Source organism: Mugil cephalus, chromosome 18 (genome assembly GCF_022458985.1).
Source record: "Mugil cephalus isolate CIBA_MC_2020 chromosome 18, CIBA_Mcephalus_1.1, whole genome shotgun sequence".
Classification (NCBI taxonomy): domain Eukaryota; kingdom Metazoa; phylum Chordata; class Actinopteri; order Mugiliformes; family Mugilidae; genus Mugil; species Mugil cephalus.
Genome location: NC_061787.1, coordinates 6,643,880 through 6,667,827, shown reverse-complemented (window position 1 = coordinate 6,667,827; position 23,948 = coordinate 6,643,880). Strand labels below are relative to the sequence as shown.

At 44.2% G+C, this 23,948-nt stretch overlaps 3 protein-coding genes across 9 annotated transcripts in view; 1 reads left to right on the top strand and 2 right to left on the bottom strand.

The window, feature by feature from the left end:
* atp8a2 (ATPase phospholipid transporting 8A2) overlaps positions 1 to 6,213 on the bottom strand; it is a 50,278-nt gene extending 44,065 nt beyond the window's left edge. For 4 of the 7 annotated variants that reach the window (XR_007110783.1, XM_047568794.1, XM_047568797.1 and 1 more), the window contains exons 1-2: positions 6,073 to 6,212; positions 3,891 to 3,995 (exon numbers count right to left, since the gene is read on the bottom strand). Coding sequence is in view for 5 of the 7 variants with exons in the window: in XM_047568794.1 (XP_047424750.1) it covers positions 3,891 to 3,995; positions 6,073 to 6,115 (148 nt within the window). In the remaining 2 variants the exon portion in view is untranslated. Of the gene's footprint in view, positions 1 to 196; positions 339 to 3,890; positions 3,996 to 6,072 lie in introns of those variants that run through there. The other 3 variants (XM_047568799.1, XM_047568798.1, XM_047568800.1) reach the window with 3 other exon arrangements.
* Positions 6,214 to 8,775: 2,562 nt separating this feature from the next.
* On the bottom strand, positions 8,776 to 13,569 carry rnf6 (ring finger protein (C3H2C3 type) 6). The gene is made up of 4 exons (XM_047568543.1): positions 13,435 to 13,569; positions 12,221 to 12,376; positions 11,924 to 12,088; positions 8,776 to 11,564 (listed from the first exon to the last, which is right to left on the bottom strand). Exons 1-4 carry the CDS (start codon positions 13,523 to 13,525, stop codon positions 9,718 to 9,720), a joined length of 2,259 nt encoding a protein of 752 aa, XP_047424499.1. The 5' UTR covers positions 13,526 to 13,569; the 3' UTR covers positions 8,776 to 9,717.
* Positions 13,570 to 14,274: 705 nt separating this feature from the next.
* cdk8 (cyclin-dependent kinase 8) lies at positions 14,275 to 23,499 on the top strand. Its single transcript, XM_047568828.1, has 13 exons — positions 14,275 to 14,728; positions 15,899 to 15,974; positions 16,343 to 16,453; positions 18,161 to 18,301; positions 19,210 to 19,267; positions 19,357 to 19,488; positions 19,614 to 19,757; positions 20,364 to 20,433; positions 20,632 to 20,704; positions 20,802 to 20,899; positions 21,106 to 21,184; positions 21,327 to 21,485; positions 22,359 to 23,499. The coding sequence occupies exons 1-13, from the start codon at positions 14,601 to 14,603 to the stop codon at positions 22,482 to 22,484; spliced, it is 1,395 nt and encodes a 464-aa protein (XP_047424784.1). The 5' UTR covers positions 14,275 to 14,600; the 3' UTR covers positions 22,485 to 23,499.
* The last annotated feature ends 449 nt before the right edge of the window (positions 23,500 to 23,948 follow it).

Below are 23,948 nucleotides of genomic sequence, written 5' to 3'. Positions count from 1 at the left end.
CATCTCCAACCATTTTTTACAGCGTCGTGATCTACGCTCGGTTCACCCCCGCACGAGCTCCGGGATCTTTGCGATTTTTCACGCTCAAGCGCGTCCAGTTAACGCAGAGCGAGCGTGAAGGGACAGCGAGGGAGCGAGAGAAACGCAAACAGGTTTGGACGCCACAGTTTACTCAGCTGGTACAACAACGGCGAACCTGGGGCGAGGACAGATGCGGCAGCGCGTCCGCGGCCGCTCTCTACTCCTTCGGCTCCGCCGTGGAAGAAACTCCCGGTCCCGGTGGAAAATTCTGCCCCCCGAGTCTCCGCCGCCGTTTCATCTGGCCACCTGCCGCCACGGGAAGCCTTTGTCCGGCGTTTTTGTTTTTTTCTTTTTGAGGGGAGAATCCGCTCCCTCCAATCCGCAATCGAGACGCTCACTCTTACACGCTGAGGCAACGAGGGGTAGCCATATGGAGCTCCTTCAATGCTGCGGAGGGGCAAAGCCGGGACTCCGCTTTTAAAGGGCCAGAAGCCTGATATCGCCTTAAGGTCTAGTGGTCAGGCGCGGGTGGGTCAAATGACATACGTATTCGAGGAGCCATCCGTCAGGAGATCGCTTAATGTCACGTCCATTTCACTGTGAAGCCTCCGGAGCAGCACTTCATACACAGGTTTCTGCGCTTCACATTTGGTCGTTGGTTTGCGCATAAGTCCGTGTGTCACGCTGCACCTTCATTATTGCTGGTAAGACACATAAAGGCACTCCTCAAATCTTCCAGACAAGCTCTTAAAGCGCGTCTGCAGTTGTAAATGTACATGCAGGGAGGTCACAAAGCAAAGATCTTCTTAAGATCTTCTTATCATGGGATCATGTTTTGCGACAGTGTTATCATTCCTGGGGATCTGTGCACTGTACCGGACTCTCGTCTGCGGCTGTAAGTGAAAACAACAACGGGCTAATTGCATAAATAATTTAAAAAAGAATAAGCACTGGCAGGCTTCTGCAGATTGAATTTCCGCAGCCGTGAAACTCTATTTCTGCAGCACTACCATCCCACAATGGACGGGTCATTCTCTCCTTTCATCAATAACCAAAATTCAGTTAACGTGGTTTATGTTCCACTCAGGCTCGCTGCTCTGATGCAGACGAGAAACCGGAAAATTACACCGAAGTGCGTCGGGCTGCCACGTCAGATGTGTGTTTACAGCAAACAGCTAGTTATTACATTTTGTTGAGTGTCACTGGGAGTTGAAGTATTCTGTTTGTATTTATTCAAAGTTCATATCATACCGATATGTTTTTTCCACTTTCTAACCCTCCAAAACAAGAGCTTTAACACCGGTGAAGGGCTATCCCACACCCGCATGCAAAGTGTCTCCACAAGGCACAAAGCAAAGGGTCAAAGTCTTTCAACGTAACAATATACACCCTATCTCCTATCTTTATATCTCTGGCCAGTTAATTACCTCCTAATCATACAAAGCTTTAAGTCGCGATCTCCAATCAGCACTGCAGATGACACTCGGGTTACAAGAAATAGCTAATGATTGCACAGACAAGAAGAAGGAAGATATAAGGTTAAAGATAGTGAAGGGGCAATGCATGTTGACGATAATGTCTTCAAGCAACTACCATCCTCTCTTCATTGTGTTACTTCATTCTATACCTTCACCCCTGTGCTTGCAGAAATGTTTACGCTCCACGCTTTAACCCCGCGTAGACTCGTCCTCTGCAAGATCAATAAGGCCTTTCTCAGCAGCCCACTTCAGCTCTAATTCATTTCAGAGGGGATCAATGCCTCGGTTACTCATCTCTGATGGAGAAGAAGAACAGTCACCTCCGTGACTCTTTCACTGACACGCCGCTGATGAGTCAGCAGCAAACCCTCAGCAGAGCACATCCAGGTCCATTACACCTGAAGATAGGCCAGACAGGTACCGAAGGCCTGATAACCTGCGGCCAGAACAGGTAAGACTAGCCTGATACCGACTCAGCAAACATTCTGATCTCATGCCCTGCATGCAACACAGCGGCCCGTTTGGTTGCAGAGCCTCAAACATGAGTGCCTGCAAATTATAGAAAGATGCTTAACAGCCATTCTACTACATCTCTACTGTGAAGATCTGAATGAACAGAAGACTGATAAACACATTTAATGCAGCTGGCGAGTACGATTTCCTGTTTAAGGAAGCCGAGTAAGAGCGATATAATCTACAAATACAGACACTGTACATGTGTAAATGTCATAGTGCCCCAATTCTCAGAAAATCGATGTGTAAACTTTTGTCTTGAACCCATGCTGACCTAGCCTGGCGCCAAAACTTCAGAGTTAAAAAGAATGCTAAGCTACTGAATAATGGATGGAAACGGGCTGCATAATTCATCTACATTTTCCAGTATAGCAGAGCATATTTCACCAGACGCTGCCATGGTGCTGCAGCCAAGCCTTCACTCAAGTCAGCCACTATTAATGGGGGCTCCTCCTTCAGCGGATGCTTCTGCAACTGGCAGAGCTCGACTTTAAGCATCTGCAAAGCTACATTTACACATTTAATCTAATCAAGCCTAGTTAATAAAGATGCACTTTCATCCAGCATCCAGCCCGAGGATTAAATGAGCCCGAAAGGAAAAAGTATCTAGTCACAACAACGCATTTATGGTAGAACAGCAACAATTATCTGAGCGGCTCCCACAAGTCACACTTGGGACAGATACTCGTCCGATTTCTGTGTTTTTATAAAATCAAAAACCTGTCAAAGCAATTTGGACGTAATTGAACTGTGGCAGCTGAATGCTCTTGGCAAATCAGAGTGTGCGTATTTCATCCCAGCATATCCGGTGTCTTCTGCCTTGGCAACGTGGCAGCAAAGCTTTTGAATTCATTGCCTGTTAACAGCAAATCTTAACAGCCACAAGCTCCATCAAAGTTGTCATGATGGAAACACTAAACGACAACTAACGGCTTAATTATATTTATTTTAGAAAAAAGTAAACCATCTTCCTCCACATGCCCAAAACAACGCTGTGTGGAACACATTACCGACAGACTGTTGTCTTCTTTTGCCCTTTCGACCCTTTCGTCCCATGGCTGTCCCGGTGTCTGAGGTGACCTGCAGGCTCTATTCGCAGGTCCTGGTGGACCTGGTCGCTATCATTCCCAGTGGGTCCATTTGCCACCATAACAGAGCACTGAGTAAGGCGAGAAAGCCTCTTACAGGCCAAGTGAGTGAGCGTGATAATCCGTTTTGTGTCTGCTCTGCAACTTCACCTGCTGCTAATCCATAACCTGATAATCCCGCAGGGGCGTCTGCAATACGCACGTGTAACACAAATGTATGCAAATGCACATATACACACACTTATGACACTGCATTGTGGACACACACGCACAGTGGATTATACATAATTTAATGCCAGAATACATGAAAGGCCTCGACATGCAGCTACTTCCCTTCACCTTTCTAAACCCAGCTCACAGACGTACATGCATGAAGCAGTGATCATGTGCATGCTCTAATCAGGTATGCCATGTCCATACATGCATGTGTTGCGTTCTACAGCATGCAAATGTATTCATATTGAAAGTTTTGCTGCATATTGATCTGTCTTCACCAGCGTGGTCCGGTATGAGTGGTCACCACTATCTACGAGTGCATGCAGTGAGAGTGAGTCCCGGTCAGCATTCATCACTCCAGGCCCCAAGGAGCTACAGATAATAGGGTCCAGGGCAGTGATGACACGTCTTAACCTTTTTCAGCCAAAAACCTGAGAGACTCCACATCGTAGCTCTTGAGGGCCAGGGTGTTGGAAGTCACCTGCTCCCAGCCACCGAAACATGGCACATGCACCTTTTTGACTCTGAACACAAACGGGGCATCATCCAGTCTAATTTTTGAGCAGAAACTCACTTTTTTCAAACCTGTCTGTGAGGCGGGCGCGCATGACGCCGGCGCCCTGGCCTGGGTCCTGCGGTTCAGAGGCCTCCTGCCTAATGGTGGTCAACACTAAATGCTCTGCGGGCACCGAAAGAGGCCGTGGCGGGAGGAAACAACACACACAAGACAGCGAGTCAATATACACATACTGAAACTGCACACACAACACATCTATCTGTCAATAAGTGTAAATGTGTCTGCATGTGCCAATGAGATGAGATCATGCCTGCGTATGAAAGATGTGGGCTTCAGGAGCAGACCACAGAAGTTGACTAAACCGAAACTTAATCGCTTGCCTAAGAGTGCCCCCCTGTGGTTAGCTCACGTAAAGACCTTGTTTCAATTCATTAGGCCTCTCTATCTCCCAAATGGCATCTTCAGCTGCTTGGCAGCCATGACGACCAGTCATTATCTTCCCAAAACAGATGCATCGTTGACAGTTGGCTGAGCTGCATGACTCACATAACCAAGACACACCAACAGTGCTACATAATGTGGCCATACATTTAAATATAAATCCTTTCGTGTTTAGCGCAGTGACATAATGCTAAAACACTTAAGAATAACACACACATTCGCATGTGGAAACAGCAATGTTACTAACTTTTGCATGATTCACAATTCATTTTTTTTGTTTGTTTGTGAATGTCTGTGACGGACTGTGACAGATTGTTAGACGCAGACGTCACCACCAGGGATGTGGCAACTCACTAATTGGAGCAGAGAATCAAGAGGTCAGGCTCCGAGAGATTACAGTGCAGTCAACATGAAGGGGCCAAGAGGGAACACATGCACATACTGATACCGCAGTGCTATTCTGTATTCATCTCGAGCTTTAAGTATAGCTGCGGTAAAAGAATTATCGCATTGCGTGGCTGCCAGATTTCTATTTAGGCACTCAAAAAATCCAAATATGATGAGTGGGTAAACTGCACAAGTTATGTCCTGCTGTCAACAAGCATATGGTGCTGCCTTCTGAAACTGCTGCTTTTAACACTTGACATTGCTCCTGGTTAAATTGTGCTTTTTTAAAAAAAAAAAATTTACGCAACAAATAAATATCTGGGAACCTTTGGCTCGAAGGCAGCCTGGCCCAGTTGGCGCTCATCTCTGCTTACAATTTGCCCTGCTTTCTATTTCTGGAAGCTGTCAGAGCCACATTCATACCCACACAGACACACGCAACAGCAAAAAAAAGCAGCCTAACAATATGTGCCAGTCACTATTAAAAGCCGCTGGATGAGACTAACGCACGCTCCCCTTTTCCAGGACAATCCAGCCCAGTGTCTGCTTGTCATTTGTGAAATCATCCGTGGACTCTTGTTTGAACAGCTCCCATCTTCTGTCCCACTCTGCCTTGTGTGTGTGCAACATCCCTTTCTCAACAACCAGTGTTTGAAAGTGGCGAGATGCATTTCCGGAAGGCTCAGAATAAGGAGCGCGCTTTAAACCGTCACGTGTTTTTTTTTTTAAGTCGTAGAGATAATTGGCTGTTCTTGGATTGCCCACGGGCGCTTGGAGTGCAACACAGCCTTTTTATAAACTTACTTATTCAGTCACGAGCCGCCATAAAGCTGTCATGTTTGCGAAAACACCCTTAAATGATGCCATCCGAGAGGTCAACAGTCACACGGTGTTGCAACAAAATTATGTAATATCACACGGATGCTATAGGACGTACAAAACATCCCCCATAAATAGCGATAAGGTCACACACACACACACGACATTCATCCTATTAAGAATACGTATGCTGCGACCGCTTTCCTTCGGATCCGTTCACTTTGCTGTTTAAAAGGCAGACCTCGTTACTTGAAGTCTGCAGTCTGCTTGCCCTTGCATCCTCAGCCGGTGCCAAAAAAAATAAATAAATAAATAAAAATGAGTGAGGCTGGAGGATAAATACCGGTACGTCAAGTCACTTCGTATGCATGCCGCAGTCCCGGACAAACACGGTCCCCCGTTATTATGCCAAGCACATAACAAATACGCACGGTTATGTTACAGGCCGCTGCATGCACAGCAGTGACAGGCCTGTTAATGAGATTAGTCATTTACATTGACGGGACACAATTTCAGCCACCGCCTGGACCCCCGTGGAGAAAACATTCATTTAGGTTGATGTTGTTGTTTTTTTGTTTTTTTTTAAGCTCACCTCCCTCGCTGTGTATCTTCTTGGCTCTCCGGTTGAAATACATCTTGCTGGTGAGGAACGAGCGTCCGTGTGGCTGCGGGGGGAAGGCCGGAGCGGTGGCATGCTCATGGCTCACCCACGGACCGGGACGCAGATCTGGACACGGGCTGCGGCCGCCGGAGGTGCTGCTGTTTGGGGATCATTATTAGTCGATGGGACCGTGGATGTAATGTTGTAGAGGGCAGCGTCTGTCTGTCGTCGGGATCAGACAGGACGGCGGTGCTGGTTCCGGTCCCTTTTTTCAAAATAAAGCACATTACAATTAAGAGCTGAGCTCTGTTGTGATCCTTATTTACACCGCCTGGTCATGTTATGTACATTTTAAAGATGTTACGTGCACAGTTAAACATGTGAAATGTATTTTAGTACCTGCAGGCAGTGGTAAGAAAAAAAGTACTGCAGTAAAATAATCCACACAGCGCACAAAATAAAAAAATATATAAGAAAAGATGTTTAACTGAGAAAAATAAAATAAAATATAAACTGCAAACTTAATGTAAACTTAATAGCTGGTAGTTTACATTATTTAATTTCATATGTGACAGTCAATGTTACATATGAAACCTAGAAAAGCAGAACAGGTTAGAGGAGGAACTTGCAGATAAAGATTCACACATTTTATTAAGACATGTATTATTTATAACGGGGCTGGTTTGGTAAACTAGTCAACCTTAATATTTCTAAAACACTGTTTGATGTACAGCTCCAGAGAAAAGTTAAAGGGGTTGTTTGTACTTCAGGCCATAAGTGTGTATTTTTAAACAGTATTATATGTATATATATTACACATCGAATTTCCCTTGAGATAAATAAAGTATCTATCTATCTAAGCCAAGTAAATAGGATAACCACACACATGTCTACTAGACCAATGACGTTGGTCACCACCAGTATATTCATTCTTAATCACATTTAACTTGAACTGAGAGAAGTTAATCAGAAAAATAATCCGCAGCCATGAGGATAATTGAATATGCGTCTATTATTGCAAAGTTTATTGGATTTACATCATTTTATATTACTTTTTTCTTTTTCTTTGATGGATTGAGAACTGCCTATATAAAGCAGCCACGGTAAGAAATACAACAAGATTTTCAGCTTGGACTTTAGGTAATTGAGGAGGGCTTTTTAAAAGTAATTACAATGACTTCTAAGATTTTACTGGCCAACCTATTATTAATTGGTTTTATAGGAAAACGAGTGTTAAATTAGAGAATGTTGCTATATGCAACCTCGTATTAAAATATAAGCTAAAGAATAATTAGTAAACTCATATTTTGAAGGGAGTCTGTCACATTTCTGCTGCTGTCATGTCTGACTTGACGCGTCACGGGGACGCGCATTAGAAGATGAGGCGATACGTGCGCGCACATGGTCACAGACGCCAACAACAACAAAAAAGCGAGATTAAAACTATAATGTATGAAAATATTGACCTTGCTAGCAAGGAAATTTGGATGAAAACATATTATGGTTGCTAATGAACGTAAATAAATATGGGATAAGAAGTAATAAATAATGAAGAGACCCACCAACGTGACTCACTGAGTCTTTGGTTATGTAAAAACTTTGCAAACATTTGCCAACGTCACATCAAACAGTAACTTTCAAGAAACGTCCTCTAAATGTTTCACAAAGAATAATATTCATTGAAAGTCCATGTTTGCTGGGTACCATGTATGAAGTTCACATTTTTTTTATTGCGTGTAGGAAATTTCAAACATTAATATTGAAAGGCTTCAATTGGTAACCATGGAAACGTATAATGGATTATTAAACTTCACTTACCCCGATTTTATGGCGAATACTCAAGATCCCGCTTTTAAAATCACTCCTGTAACATAAGGTACAACTCTCGTGTCATTTTATATTATTGTTTTTTTTTTGTTGTTGTTGTTGTTGTTTTTCCAGAATGTGGCTGAATAAAAGCAGGCTGTTTGAAGCTAACGTGGCTAGCCGCCGTTAGCTAATGCTGGCCCTACGTCCTCCCACGTGAGCGGCGTGCGTGCTAACAGGCTGACACACATTTTCATAACATATATGTAATCTCAGATCTTTATTACATACCATTTTCACAATAGCTGGTTTTATTTTCCCTTATCACATTATGTAACTTCAAAGATTGACCTCAACAGGAAGAATGAATTTTCACTTTGCCCACAACCGCTTTTGAAGTGGACATTTATGTAACAGAAGCATTTGGAGAACAAGGTTTATTACTTGTCACACAAGTAAACCATACATACCATACTCAAACAGTCCACACCGCATCAGTCCAGCACTTTCAGATAACTGCAGAAATGTAGAAACTCCTGTGTACTATAGTCAGACAGCACATTGAGGAGGTAGTGCAGCTAAATAATCTACCCATCCTTCATTAGAAATCATTTGCATGTGGTGTAAAAACACACCATAAGGAGCATTATATTATCAACTTTGCCTTGTTAGTAGATTGCAACCATTGCCATGACAAATAAATATGTTTTTTTCTTTCAATTGGCGGACAACTTTGAAACAGGTGCGAGAAACATCCACCATTTTCCTGCACCGACCCCGTGGATACAGATTTACAGATTCCATGCTCCAGGTCTTCACTCGGGCTGTTGACGCAATGATAGTCAGATGTGGATTATAAATAGCAACAAGAACTGAGAGGAGACATTGTTTTCAGAGTTAACAAGACTTTGTTTTCAAGTGGAGATGATAATCAGGCATTACAATGTAAACAACAATGAAGAGCAAAACAAACAATACTGTCTTTTCTCTCTGTATTGCACAACTCATACTAACAAGTCTGAATTCCTGATTATCACATGCCTTCTGCACTTCCTTTGTATTGTGCTGCTCGTATGGCTAATGTTAATGATTTCAAAGTGGCTGATTTTAGTTGGTGAATTTGATGAATGAACTCTATATTGCAATTATATGGGACTTAAGGGCTTAAAACAAATACTACAAGACATACAGAATAAAATTCATTTTCAACTTAAATACATTGCTCATACACATCCCAATAAATCAAACATTTCTTAAACAACCGTAAAGGGACACTTTAAAATGGATGTCAAAGCTTTAAAATGGTAAATGGGAGAAGAAAAAAAAAAGACAACTTCCTGCTTCCTTTCTAAACAGATGGCATGTGAGGAGCATCTTGCTTCAAAACCCTTAAATACAAGCAGTGGTGAGTTATTTACAGCCTACACTCATTGAATCAAGTCTAGAAGTCATTTGTATGTTCCAGTCGTGACAAAGAGACGTCACATGTATCAGACATCAAAGAGTTAAAGTGAAACTATTCAGCAGCGGCTACAGGAGCTCCTTAAGCATTAATGCCATCTATTGACATAGGCCTCTGAAGCTTTATGACCAGCAAACTAGGTCACAGGAAGAAGAAAATAAAATAATGAGTCTAAAAAAATAAAGTTTTGTTAATTCTCTGCATTTATAGTTTCTTTTTTTCCCACACTTTTGGTTCAACCTTCTTCAACACAATGGATACTTTCAAAGAAATTAAAACATGAAAGCGCTATGTACATGCAAGGCCCACTTGGGTCTGCTCAGTTCAGCCAGCCAGGAGCATGATAGTTGTGTTTGTGAGATAATAGGTCAGTCATGATGCACTGCGAGTATAGGCTGCCTGCAGATGGGACAGGTGTTGTTTTCAGAGAGCCAGCGGTCGATGCAGTGAATATGGAATTCGTGGGAGCAGGGCAAGCGACGCAGCTTGTTGCCTTGAGCGTACTCGTTGATGCAGACGCTGCATGCGCGGCCCATCTCCCCCTCCAGACTGGCCTGCCCGTAGGTGCGTGTGGATAGATTGTCAATCTGCTCTTTAGTCAGGCCCCTAGGATGTTCGTCATCCTCCTCGTCGTTGAGCAAGAAGAAGTGCGCGAGCCGCAGGATGGGTAGAGTTCCGTTTTCTACCAAGTTGTTGGTGTCTCTGCTGGTGGCCCGTCCGTCCGTGGTGCTCACTACTCCTCCAAGTCTGGCCTGGCCACTCTGGTCTTCTTCACTTCCCACCAGTCCCACCCTCTCCTGAACCACCCTACCTGAACCAACTTGCCCATGAAGTGCAATCTCATTTGCATGTAGACGACTGGCTGGGCTTGGATTACTATTTGTACCACTAGCATCTGTGTGGGCAGGTGCAACAGTTTCAGTGTCAGCCTCTGTCTCCATCAGGGAGCTAAGCTCTCCAAAGCCAGTCATGATCTGGCGCAAGATAGAACGTAGAGCGGTGGAGTTGGGTTCCCCAAGGCCGGTCTCACTGATGCGCCTCAGTGGAATACGGATAGTGCTCACATAGGTACGGATCCCAGCTCGCTCAGAGCGGGAGATGGTGCGCCTGAATCCACCACTGTCACTTTCAAATGTGACTGTATTTTCAGCAACCCTGGCCCGAGATCGTGTTCTGCTGGCAATGCTGTCCCGATCTCGGTTTTCACCAGGTCGAATCCTTCTCACCTGCAGGTCCAACATGATGGTTGGGTGCCGTCGCACTGCTGAGCCTCCCGCTCCTATCGCATGCGATTCACTCTCCCGTTCTCCTGATTCTACAGCAGGCTCTGTTAGAACAGCAGGTTCTGACACAGCCTCCCCGGTCTCCATTGACACGGACGTTGTGCCACTGCCAGGCTCAACAGTATGAATGATGGAGCCACTGACGGCACTGCTAGACGGTGGACTGGCACTGACAACAGGTATTCTGTGCAGAGGAGAACGACTTCGTCTTGAAACGCGAGATGAAGTCCCACTCCCCGCTCCAGCCCTGCGTGCACGACCACGCGATCGAGTCCTGCGTGATTCGTGTCCCACCGCTGGAGACTGTACCCCCGATTGAGGCGACACACGGGGACAGTCTATAGAAGCAGATGTATCTTCATGCCCCTGCGCTACTTCTACATTCAGGGCTTGTTGTTGCAAAGATGTAATTTGATCAAGAGGCATGCTTGGAACAGCGGGAGGTGGGGCTAAAGAGTGCAAAGTGGCACCTCTCCTTTGAGCAGCAGCCGGGGCGGCCACTGGCGGAGGAAGTGCGGGGGGATTCATAGAAAGTGTGGTAGTGCTGCTGCGTGTACGCCGTGTCTGCAACCTTCTACTTATGGCTGGACGGGGGGAGGGGTACGGGGCCGGTCTTGGCGTCGTGGAAGGGCGAGAGCTGGAGAAGGAGGAAGTCGAGCGTGAAGAGGGCGAGGTTGTATTTGGAGCAGTCACTGGCAGCTCTGCAGTGTCCACCGTGTCACTATGCTCCCCTGGCTCTGGCTGATCATGGTTTATGTTGATTTCCAGGCTAAAGCGGAATTCTCCACTGTTAGGGTTGGTCCGACTTACAGCACGCCACGTCTGGTTGCCACTCTGCCCGCTACGAGTGGCATTACCAGTGCGCCTGAAAGTGTTCAGCCACTCCAGTAAGGAGTCACCATTGGATGTTTCTGCTCCTGGCTCTGTGCTCCCTGTAAAGCAAATAACGGGTGAAACTGAGTAAATAAACACTGCATTGATTAAAAAAAAAAAAGAGCATTATACCCTTACACACCACTTACAAAAACAACACTTGTACTCGAGGCATTTCTAAACTCAAACTTAAATCCTGCACTTTCGCTGAATTTATTGCACAGCTAAAGAGTGCTCACAAAACCCTGCTTTCATTAAACTAGAATAAAAGATGCATCAGTGTCCTAAATGTCCTAATGTCCTAAATAATGCAAGCGCTCAATTTTTAACCTTGACGTGCTTTTCACACAAAGCCTTCTTTATTTGTTACCACTTAATGTCAAGTGTGAATTAAAAAGACCCTCCCCATCCTTCCTACCTGTGCCTCGTCTGCCACCAGCCCCTCTCTCCTCTCCCTCCCCGCTGCTGCTCTGCTGTTCACCAGAATCAACGGTCTGTGAGCGCTGGTCAGCGTGGGGCTGAGATGACACCCGCTCCTTTGCTCCGTCCAGACGCTGCTGGAGCTCCTCAGCAGTCACCTCTCCTGTAAAAACACGAGGCCGTTACGTGCCGCGATCTTCAGAAGAATTATCATTAATCCTTCGCTGAAAGCGGATTATTTTGACATATACTGAAGCAACGTCATGATAGCGGCTGCGAGTGTGCCCCTCCTCACCTGGGGTGCCCAGCAGGTTGCTGTCTCTCATTAGGCGGTACTCCTCTTCACTCAGCTCATTAATGAAGTGATAGTAGGCCTCCTCCCTTCGTAGACGCTCTGCCTGCCTCCGCCTTTCGTCTCCCCCACCAGGAGGGTCCATCACCGTGAAAAGTGCTGGCAGACAGATGAGTGAGGGCGTCAGTCAGGAGTAAAATGTCATCTGAAGCAGCCCACAAGCAGACATGCCCCTTTGTCATCCTTATATGTTGCTCAAGAAGAAAACATGCAACATCTAATGGCCATCTGATTCTATTCTGGACATCTGAACAAACGGTGCACTCGACTCTATATTATATATTCACTGAGAGGCACCACATACTAATGCAAAATGCAACGCATGCAAGAGCTATTCGATTAGCTGGTAGCCTGTCAGTGACCAATCTCCACCCAAGGGCGACATTTAAAACACCGCCATCCATTTTCTATCGAAAGACTTCACCAGCTAGAGGCTGGGCATGGCTACGGTAATCTTGCTAACGTGGCTAACCTTTAGCCCGTAGACTAAGCACCGTAGATTAATGTGATTTAAAATGTGGACACGAGCTCTACTTATTCACTAAAACACACAGCCGACAGGCATAACGAAAGCGAGACTCCTCGAAAACAAGCATTAACCAAGTGACAACAGTATCTACGGAAGGCCATGTTGAAGGCAGTGAAATAAAGCAACAAAACTGGCGTTGTCATCCTGGTTTTCAACCAATCACAGGCCGGGTCTAGTTGACTGACAGGTCAGTCGACCAATCACTGATCACCAGAGGCGGGCCACAGTAAACCAAACTCCATGTAAACGCAGGGCGAAGAAGGAAAGACAAAGAATCACGTCTATACTATTAACTACCCGGACAACAGAAGCGTAAATAAGTGGCGAAGATTAACCACACATTCACTCAAACACATCAGTCCGCTTTGTGGAAATCTTAAGAATACGAATTGACTCTTTGAATGCGCAATGATTCAGTTGCTAACCGACCGCTAACCCCAATGTTAGCGGATAGCTTTCTGTCGTTAGCCGGGTTAGCTGGCTAGCCAGCGAGCTACGAGGCTGAATAAACCATCACATATTGAGACGACAGAAGAAAACATGACGCCGTTCATAAACGTGAAACTTAACACTTAACCCGAGCCTACTTTTATAAGTGGTGACAGTGACATACAAAGAAGTTAAGTACCTGACAAAGCAGCTGTAATATGGACGGCTCGCTTTCCTCTCCCTTCTCTGTCAGCTCTCAAACCAAGATGGGACCAATGGTGCAACATCATATGGTCCGGTCAAAAACAACTCACCTGGCCACATTGGTTCCTACATAAACTAACATGATAGATGGATAGATAGATAGATAGATAGATAGATAGATAGATAGATAGATAGATAGATAGATAGATAGATAGATAGATAGATAGATTTGCATAGACAAAGACAGCTGCAGCAGAGCAACAATATCAATAATGTTTGCAAATGATCACAAAATATATTGAAATTAATTTGCCAATAGAAGAAGATAATGATGATGATGATGATGATGATGAAGAAGAAGAATAAGAAGAAGAAGAAGAAGAAGGAGGAGGACTTTAATTGTCATTGCACATAAGTTACGAAATCTTGCTTGGCAGCAATTTTCTAGTAGCCTAACAGGTTGAGGTCAGGTGTTTATAAAGGTAATAATAAGGAGGAGGAGATATCTATCTATCTATCTATCTATCTATCTATCTATCTATCTATCTATCTAAAGAAATATTTAAGTATTATGTTATATAAAGTACAGTAGGTTTTTGATTGATTGACATTGATTGATACGGATTACGTGTGCGCCCGTAAATCAGTAGCGAAATGTGACAGAATACGAAAAAAAAAATCTTTTTCTTTTTTTCTTGTTTTTTTTTTACCATACTGGTGCCTGTAATAAAATAATCGTATACCTTTACTATTAATTTCCACGTGGTGCTGTCTCTATCCATTTCCTCTGGCTCTTTCTCTACCGCAGGGCTGTCTTTACGACGCTTTGCGACAATGCCGTGCACCAATCCGCCCGTCGTTACGGAGTGAAGTGCGTCTCTCTGGAGCAAACACCGGCTGAGAGAAGCGCAGCAAACAAGAGAAAGGATTAAATATCCGGGCTCGTTTCCACCTGGACTACCCCGAGCACCGCACAGCCCCCGTCGACTCTTAAATTAAAACATTAAAATCTCCATGTGGAAGCTGGGCTAAAAGGAGAAAGAGCTGGGGAAGGCGACTAGCTGAATTACCAAACCGAGCTCGTTGGAGTAGCCTAGTTGCCTCCCAAGCGACGCTTTAAAAAAAAAAAAGCGGATACATTTAGCTCGTACAGTGGTGAAAATGGACTATGATTTTAAGGTAAAGCTGACCGGCGAAAGAGAGCGTGTCGAGGACCTGTTTGAGTACGAAGGATGCAAAGTGGGAAGGGGCACCTACGGTCATGTATACAAGGCGAAGAGAAAAGATGGGTGAGTTGATGACCAGCCAGGCCTCTAGCCAGTGAACCCTGCGCCAACCCCCCCCCCCTCCCTAACCCAAAATACATTCTGATTATTTCCCTTTTTCTCCCCTTCAAGGCCACTGGCAGGATGAGGTGTGTTGCTGCAGATTTATGTAGAGAAACAATGTTAAAAGGCAGTGTATTGAAATTGTGAAGCTTTGTGTTGCTTGACAGAGCACTGGCATGATGTAACTGCGTCTCTCCTCTTTGCTTTTAAATCATTCCTAGATCATCTGTTTGCTCTTGTGTATATATTATTATAATTATGACATTTCCAGCCCCCTCCAGGTGGTTTAAACGTGGGATGCGGCAGGTGCACGCGTGAGCACTTGTTGGTGGTCTCAGCGGTCCACCTTTGAGGGTGGCTGAAGCTTTTATCGTGCAAAAGTTAAATATTTCGACGTAAACGTATATAAACACGCTGCCGTGGTATAAGATGGCGTAATATAAAGTAGGGGAAAGCTGGGAATTTGTAGACACTACAAGTCCACAACTTTGAGTTAGTTTAGCGCGTTAAACCCTTGGGACACCGGGGCGCCACCCACCTACCTCTCTAAAACTTTCCTGCTGTTTCCTAATACGATCCTTGTTACGGTATTAACTGTATCTGGACCAAAGCTGAGAAAATCTGAAGCCAAGCATTGAGCTACCAGGCGCATACCAGGCCAGTTATCGCAGCCCGGGCGTACTGGCAGCCAGAACCACACAAAAAGAACCCTAAAGTGTTTAAAGATGTTTGTGTTCACTTTAGGAGGCTGATGTTTATGAGACTCTGTGAGCTAAGTTGTGCTGCAGTGTTCGGAGGCCTGAGGAGGCACAAAGCATGGGTTTATGGGATGATTTAGGCCAGGGGGAGGGAGGGAGGCGTTGCAACCAATTCATTCAAGTGAGAGCCAGTCCTTGTGCTCTGTTTGTCCCTCGCCAGCTGCCAGACAGAGTCTGTTTCCTCTCCCCCATTATTGTTTTAAGCCTCAGAGGTGAGCTTGATTACACAAATCTGGAGGTAATGCAACTCGGACTCTTCTCAGAGTCCCCGTGCCAGCTGCCAAATGCCCCCCTTTTTATGTTCAGACGGCTCTCAGGGGGCCCACAGTCTGGTCTGGTGATGATGTTGGTCTGCCTCTCTCTGTGTTTGTAGGAAGGATGATAAAGACTACGCCCTCAAGCAGATTGAAGGCACTGGCATCTCCATGTCAGCCTGCAGAGAGATCGCAGTAAGAGTTGCTCGGTTTATGTTGTCAACATTTTCATGGTATTCATACATTTAGCCAAGTAAGCATCAAAACAAGGTCATAGTGGAAAATGGACATTATTGTACTAAATCTGATTAATACAAGCTGTGACCTGAAAATCCCGTCTTAAACATCCTTCAAGAAATGTGTTTATTGTATAATATCCATGGAATGATGTCCTAACTCCCTTTCACATATAGTTAACGCTAATCAGTACAGTATCCGTTTTAAAGGCTGTTACATTGACTTGTGCAAATTGCATTATTTCGTCTTTGTTCATGATTTCTGCCACGGGAACGTGTGGTCTGTGTTCAGGCTGAGTTGACCCTAAACCTTTATACCTATTCTAGCTGCTGAGGGAGCTGAAGCACCCCAATGTCATCTCACTGCAGAAGGTTTTCCTGTCGCATGCAGACCGTAAAGTATGGCTGCTCTTTGACTACGCCGAACATGACCTCTGGGTAAAATGCACACACACACACACACACACACTCTCAGACTGAAGCTGCATTACATGACTCCCTAAACATACAATGTTCTTGTCTATTCAATGTGTTTCTATAAGTGGGAATGTATGAAGTGGGTATTTGCCTGAGTTTAACTGAATACACTTGTTGCAGTTTGCCTTGAAAAAAAACAGTGCTACACATTTACAGATAAATTATGTACACAGATGAGCCATAACATTATGACAGGTGAAGTGAATAACACAGACTGCCTCGTTATCATGTCACCTGAAGTGGGTGGAAAATATATTGGCAGAAAGTTGACATTTTTTCCTCCAAAGTTGATGCATTTGAAACAAAAGTGATGGCTGGAAAAGTCGGACAGATCATCTCCAAAACTGCAGCTCTTGTCGGGTCTTCCGATCTGCATTATTCAGCTTCTATCAAAACTGGTCTAAAGAGGGAACAGTGGTAACCCGGTACCTGGGGTCATGTGTAGCCAAAGCTCATTAATGCATGTCAGGGGGGCCAATATGGACCAATTCAACAAACAAGCTACTGTAGCTCAAATTGCTGCAGAAGTTAATGCTGGTTGAATAGAACAGTGTCGGAATACGCAGTGGATCATATTTTATTTTGTATGGCGTTGCATAGCAACAGACTGGTCAGGAAGACCGTGTTGACTCCGTTCCACTGTTAAAAGGTGCTACCCTTGGGTAGGTTGCAAGGTCGCTCACCTTGGGTAAACATGGCACCAAGTTGTGCTATGAGAAGAGGACTTGTCGTGGAAGGTCCTGCCATTCATATGGATGTTAGACTTGGACTTAGACTTAAATGATCCGCGAGGGAAATTACTTTGTCACCGTTGCACCGAACATAGTTGCATATTCTAATGTTTTTTGTACATTATTGTTTTCATGCACAGTTTTGTGTCTTTGTATTTTATCTGCATTGTAACTTTGTAAAGTGGCCCTGATGTTCAGAAAGGCTTATTATTATAATTATTACAGAATAACACACCCTGACACAATGTAATTATGGTGTACGAACAGTTTGAGGAACAAAACAACGAACAAAAAGTGTTGACTTGACCTTTCGAATTCTCGAGCATCTGTGGGAAGATGCTGCACAAATGTGTCCCATTCACACCTGCAACCTGCAAGGATCCTTTAATGTCTCGTAGGAAGATATACATAGGTTAAGTCAAGTCAAGTAGTGGAGTCAATACCTCTACGCGCATTGTTAGAAATGTCATAATGGTCTTAATGTTATGGCTGATTAGTGTATATATGCATACTCCATTGCTTTTGGATGCTTATGCTTATTTTTACACACGTGTTTAACACATTTGCTTTTGAATATGCACAAATGCAAATGCATACAGTGCTGCACAGACACTGAGATTAATGGGGCTAATTACGCGCTGCTTAGTGTCATTAAAACACACACACACATGCACCGAGAAGTATTCCACATTTGGTAGTTAAACCTCTGCTGCATTACATTTGGCAGTAACAACTGGCAGAGGGTCAGAACTGAATTAAATACAATTTTTTTTTTCTTTTTTTTTTGCCACAACCCTCACATTCTCCTCCCAAGGAAGTGGAAACACATGGCACAAACATCGGCCTCCGCTCGTTGCGCCCATAGCACGCTTACATTTATGACCATATGTTGAAAAAGACGCATCTTAATGACGACTGTCTTGTTTTTTTTTCGCAGCACATCATTAAGTTCCACAGAGCGTCCAAGGCCAACAAGAAGCCACTTCAGCTGCCTAGAGGGATGGTCAAGTCTCTGCTTTACCAGATTCTGGATGGCATCCATTACCTCCACGCCAACTGGGTCCTCCACAGAGACCTTGTAAGAGGATTGTGGGGTGGGCAGGGAAGGAAAACAAGGTTACGCAGCTAATGAGAGGCTGGTAGATTGTTATCAGGCATAGGGGCATGTGAAGCTGTGTTTAGTTCATGGTTCATAACTGTTTTCAGATGTTTTAAATGTACAATGTGTGTAGATGCTGATTTTTGTTTATACCGTCTTTGTATCTTCTAGTTTATAAGTGCAAACACATTGCAAGAGCCTTTACAAAACCTTAGTGAGTGAGATACTTTCCAGGGTTTGTTCCAAGTCATCTAAAATGGTTAACAGATTTTTAATTATCTCCTCTTCACCTCCACTGTCTGCTCAAGTGTTGGTGTTGGAACTTCTTCTGTTTAGATGTAGTGGAGCTTTTTGTCCACTAGAGGACAGCAACAAAGTTTTGACAAGCACGCTGGAGTAGTTCAGGAAGTAGGCCAAAAACAGCTCACTAACTCTCAGAAGATTTTCTAACACATTCTCATCTTCTGTAACCATTTGTCATCTAGAGGGTCTGACATTTTTTAAAAATATTTTATTTAAAGGAAAATAGTGACAAACATGAACATCACCTGCATCTCCTCCATTTACATGTGAGGAGGAAGAAAGTAAATAAAGAAGAAGAACAAGAACAAAAGGAAGCAAAAAACTAAACAGTTACACTCTTATTTTATGTTTCAAAAATAAAAACAACAAATATTTAACTAGAAATTGTGGTGTGACGAGGGCTGCCAGATCTGTTTCTGTTTCCTTTCCCTGTCATATCAAATTTCTCCATATATAAAGTGCTGGAGAACTCTGTGAGCCAACATTCAAAGCAGTTGACATAGTTTTCCAGCGATTTTTGGAAAGTCTGACCGATATTTTGATTGTATAATACACCACTGTGCGTGTCTGCTCGTCTCCATCAGAAACCAGCGAATATATTAGTGATGGGAGAAGGACCAGAGAGGGGTAGAGTAAAGATAGGTGCGTATTAAGTCCCATTTTTTTCTAACTTATTTTATTCTTTTGAATCGCTGTTGTTTCACTAACTGTCATTTCTGCGTTTTGTGCAGCGGACATGGGGTTCGCCCGTCTCTTCAATTCACCGCTCAAGCCTTTAGCCGATCTCGACCCGGTGGTGGTCACCTTCTGGTACAGAGCACCTGAACTGCTGCTGGGGGCTCGGCACTACACCAAAGCCATCGGTGAGGATGGTGCAGCGCCATCTGTCCGTGCTGCTGCCCTCTATCTGTGTGTGTGTGTACATGTGCACACTGCTGAATTTGAGGGAGCGCTAAAGCTGGCGTGTGCTCGTCTCCTTGTTTCTCAGACATCTGGGCGATTGGCTGCATTTTTGCGGAGCTGCTGACGTCTGAGCCCATATTCCACTGTCGCCAGGAGGACATCAAGACCAGCAACCCTTACCACCACGACCAGCTGGACCGCATCTTTAATGTCATGGGCTTCCCTGCTGGTGAGGCTGCTAGTGCCAAACTCTGGGGGGGGGGGGAACAGAATGAGAAACGACATCTAGCTGCCTTTAAAATCGTTCTTATGAGTATTTCTTATAAACTGCAATTATTCCGCCGTGTCGCCTCTTCGTCGTTGTGGAAATGCTTTGCAAGGATAAGCAATTTTTTTCGCAAAGTATTTCCTCGGTCTTCGCTCGCTCCTTCTCTAAAGGCAGTCGTGTGGTCTGTGGACACAATGGAGGAAGCCAAGTCACAAGTGTAGAAAGTTTTGCTTGCAGGGCTACATTTGGGTCTATATTTTCCGGTTCACTTAAGCTGCTCCAGATCCGCTGCTCTTCATTGTAATTCACCCACTTCTTGGTGGATTATGTTTTAATTCTGCAGAAAATCTGGGCGATATTTTTCCACTTTCTTTTTAGCGTCGGGTAATTAAACTTGTGGTTATTACCGAAGAGCGAGGGCGTAATTGATGTATAACAGATGTATAAAGACGAGGCATCAGTGGTGTGGTGGAAAACTATAATCCAGACCCTACAACCTAGACGACGCGTTGTGGATGGGGACAGTGGGAGTGGCGTGGTGTAATCCTGTCTTCTCTCATTTGACAGACAAAGACTGGGAGGACATCAAAAAGATGCCAGAGCACTCAACGCTGATGAAAGACTTTAGGAGGAACACGTGAGTCTGCGGAGCACCGCTGTCCCAGTTTTTTTTTTAAAAAGATCTAAAACAAAGTCAGAGCGAAGCAAAGAATGTCTGCTGGCAATAAGAAGAACTATTCTTATTTAACCGTGTAATGTCTCTGTATGTTCTCTCATATGTTCTAAATGCACCTAAGGCGCAATATTAACGCAATTTGCTCCCATTCTCCCTCAGATACACAAACTGCAGCCTTATAAAGTACATGGAAAAACATAAAGTTAAACCAGACAGCAAAGCATTCCACTTGGTGAGTTAAAATGCCTTGGTAATGGAGCACTTACATGTAATTTGTAGAACTTATTTGATTAATGGTTTCTCCTTTCCCCGTGTGCAACTCCCTACAGCTGCAAAAGCTATTGACCATGGACCCCATCCGTAGAATCACATCCGAGCAGGCCATGCAGGACCCCTACTTTTTAGAGGAGCCTCTACCCACCTCTGAGTGAGTTGCAGGAAACACACACACCGTACAACACACAGCGCGCATCCTCCTCCGTCTCTGTTGTGCGCTAGCGGTAACCTTGAGCGGTACGATTCAAGGCCGTTTCCTTACAGGTTCTGCAGCTAATTAGCTCAGAGTCATGGGGATGAGTGTTTGAGGATGACGAGCCTCTTTCCTTTTTTTTTTTTTCTTATTTTCCCCTCCAGTGTGTTTGCTGGCTGTCAGATCCCTTACCCCAAGAGGGAGTTCCTGACTGAAGAGGAGCCAGAGGACAAGGCAGACAAAGTATGTGTCACATACTGTCTGTGCTTATTTTATGTGTTTAGAAGTGAAGCTAAAGATAGAGGAATATTTCCAATGAAACACAGACAATTTACGCATCTACAGTAGCCTCATTCTTTTTTTTTTTTTTTTTTGTGGCTTTTAGAAGAACCAGCAGCAGCAACAGGGAAACAATCACACGAATGGGGCGGGACACACCGGTAACCAAGACAACAGCCACGCCCAGGGCCCGCCTCTGAAGAAAGTGCGAGTTGTCCCACCCACCACTACCTCAGGTGGCCTCATAATGACCTCAGACTACCAGGTAAGTCAGCTTCTTTAGCTTCTGGATTCCACAGATGTGCTGCAGGACGTTTAAATGCATCATGTCTGTCCTGTCTACACAAAACCTTCTGCTATAAAAAACGGTATATATTTTATAATTTTTGTTTATTTTCAATATTTTTTTTTAGTATTAGTATTTTAACTTTAGCTTGTAAACCTTTTTAAATAATCTTTAAACTATTCCATATATACCTTTTTTATGCACTGAAAAGGAGAAGCTCTTCAATCTCGTTGTACACTGTATAATGACAATAAAGGACATTCTACTCTATTCTATTCTATTCTATTGCTGAATGTCGAATCCAAATTGTGACATCAATACAAAAGGGGGAAAAATGATCTATGACAAATCTGAGCTTCTGTTTAAATCCTTTTTTAAGGTGCTGCCTTTGTTCCATAATGACCATGTGGACATAATGATTTGGCAGTTACTCCAACAAGAGTCAAACTAACTCGTTTGTAATCATAGATATGTAAAGTACAGCATCTTTTTCATGCACTCGGTGACAGTGTGTCTTGTTTTCACGTGTGGTGTTTTCTGAATTAGGAATTAATTCATTTATTTACTTGGTAAAATACAACTTCCTTGTACTTTTGAAGACTTTAGTCAGTTTGGATGATTGATTATTATTTTATATCCAGTCACAGGTGCTGTCATCTGCTCTAAAAACTTCCAGAAGTCATTTTAAACTTAACTTAATTAGAGAAGTTCAAACCTGTTGTAGTTTCTCAGCTTTTTTCTCATTGTAAGCTGCATCTTTAATGTTTTGTTTACTGCCTCCGTGTGGCTAATAGCCGTCATTGAACGTCACAGGGTTCACAAATACCTGACTGTTGTCTTTGTCCCCTGCAGCGCTCCAATCCACATGCTGCCTACCAGAACCCTGGACCAAGCACATCACTGCCCCAAAGCAGCATGGGATACTCCTCTACCTCCCAACAGCCTCCCCAGTACTCCCACCAGACCCACCGCTACTGAACCCCCCCATCCCCGCCCTCAGCACACATACACACACATTTATAGACACATGTACACACACACAGCCCTCACCACGCCAACCTGAACGAATGTACTGAGGGATGTGGGGACGTCTAAGGCAACAAACCCTGCCCCCGCCCGCCCCCCCGCTTCCCACAGAGAGCACTTTCTCTGCAGCAGTCCGTTAGGCCAGAATGGCAACAGTCGTCACTTTTTTTTCTCCCGGTTAATACACCACAACCCCAGTATTAGAAACACTGCTTTAAAGCAAAACTCGATAGGTGAAACACAAGGCTGGGGGGTGAGAAGAAAGGACGATTGAATCCAACCTGCCGTAAACAAACCAACCACGAGGGGACGGCTCGGTTTGGAGGACGCGTGTCAATCTTTGGTGTCATGTCTTCCCCTCTTCTTCTTCTTCTCCTTCTCCTTTTACTTCTCCTTCATCACCTGTCTCCTCCGCCTACGCCCTACCCCAGCCAGCTGCCCCTCTTCCTGTCAAAGCTTGGATGAGACTGAAAGCTGCTATGTGACTGCCAGCGTTGACAGATTCCCTGTCCAACTCCCGTCTGTCTCTGTCTGTCTGTCTGTCTGTCTGTCTGTCTGTCCGTCCGTCTTTTAGTTTATTTGTGTGTGCGTGGCCCTGTGAGGGCCTCAGCTGAGGACTGAACTGTGCTGCTGTGAAGCATGGTGGGAGGATCCGGAGCCCCCACAGCTGTGGCATTTGTTCAGAGAGGACAAAAAAAAAAAAAAGAAAAAAATGACAAAAAAAGATTTTAGTAGTTTATAATTTAATCTGTTTTCATGGTTTTGTTTCATGGCAAAAAAGAGCAGCGGAAGCGCCTCACGTTAGCCGAGGGCCTCGAGCTGCCGTACGCTGTGGGTGAGCCTTACAACATGGTGACAAAACCAACCAATCGCATGGAGGATGGCAGATGGAACATGCATTGTACTGTATTGTATTGAAATATTTTACATGAAGCAAGTATCCTGACAATAAAAGTGGAAACGTTTATATTGTTGCTATTTCGAGGAGCGCCTGTGCCGGCAGATGTGTTTATGTTCTGAATAACTTTTTGCTGCTTCTTCATAACACATGCACAGCTGTTAGCTAGATAACAATAAATACACAAGCTCAACCATCACTACTGCAGATATACACAATGAAAATGGCCCCCAGTTAACAATAATTTTAATTTTTGAGTGGATTATATTCTAAATTCAGTCTGTTCAGTAACAGAAAATGGGATATATAGCTTCACATGATGTCAATTTTAAATAAATATTCAAATTAAAATGTTACAAAACAAAAAATTACACCCTTTCTTCTACATTTGCAAAATCTCGAACATGAACATAAGAGCTGCAACGTTCACGTGCAGCAGTGCGAGTATAAAACTTGATTTATCACTTGCTTGATGATGTGATAAACTGTGTAACAGATGCAGGTTGTGGCTTTCTCCT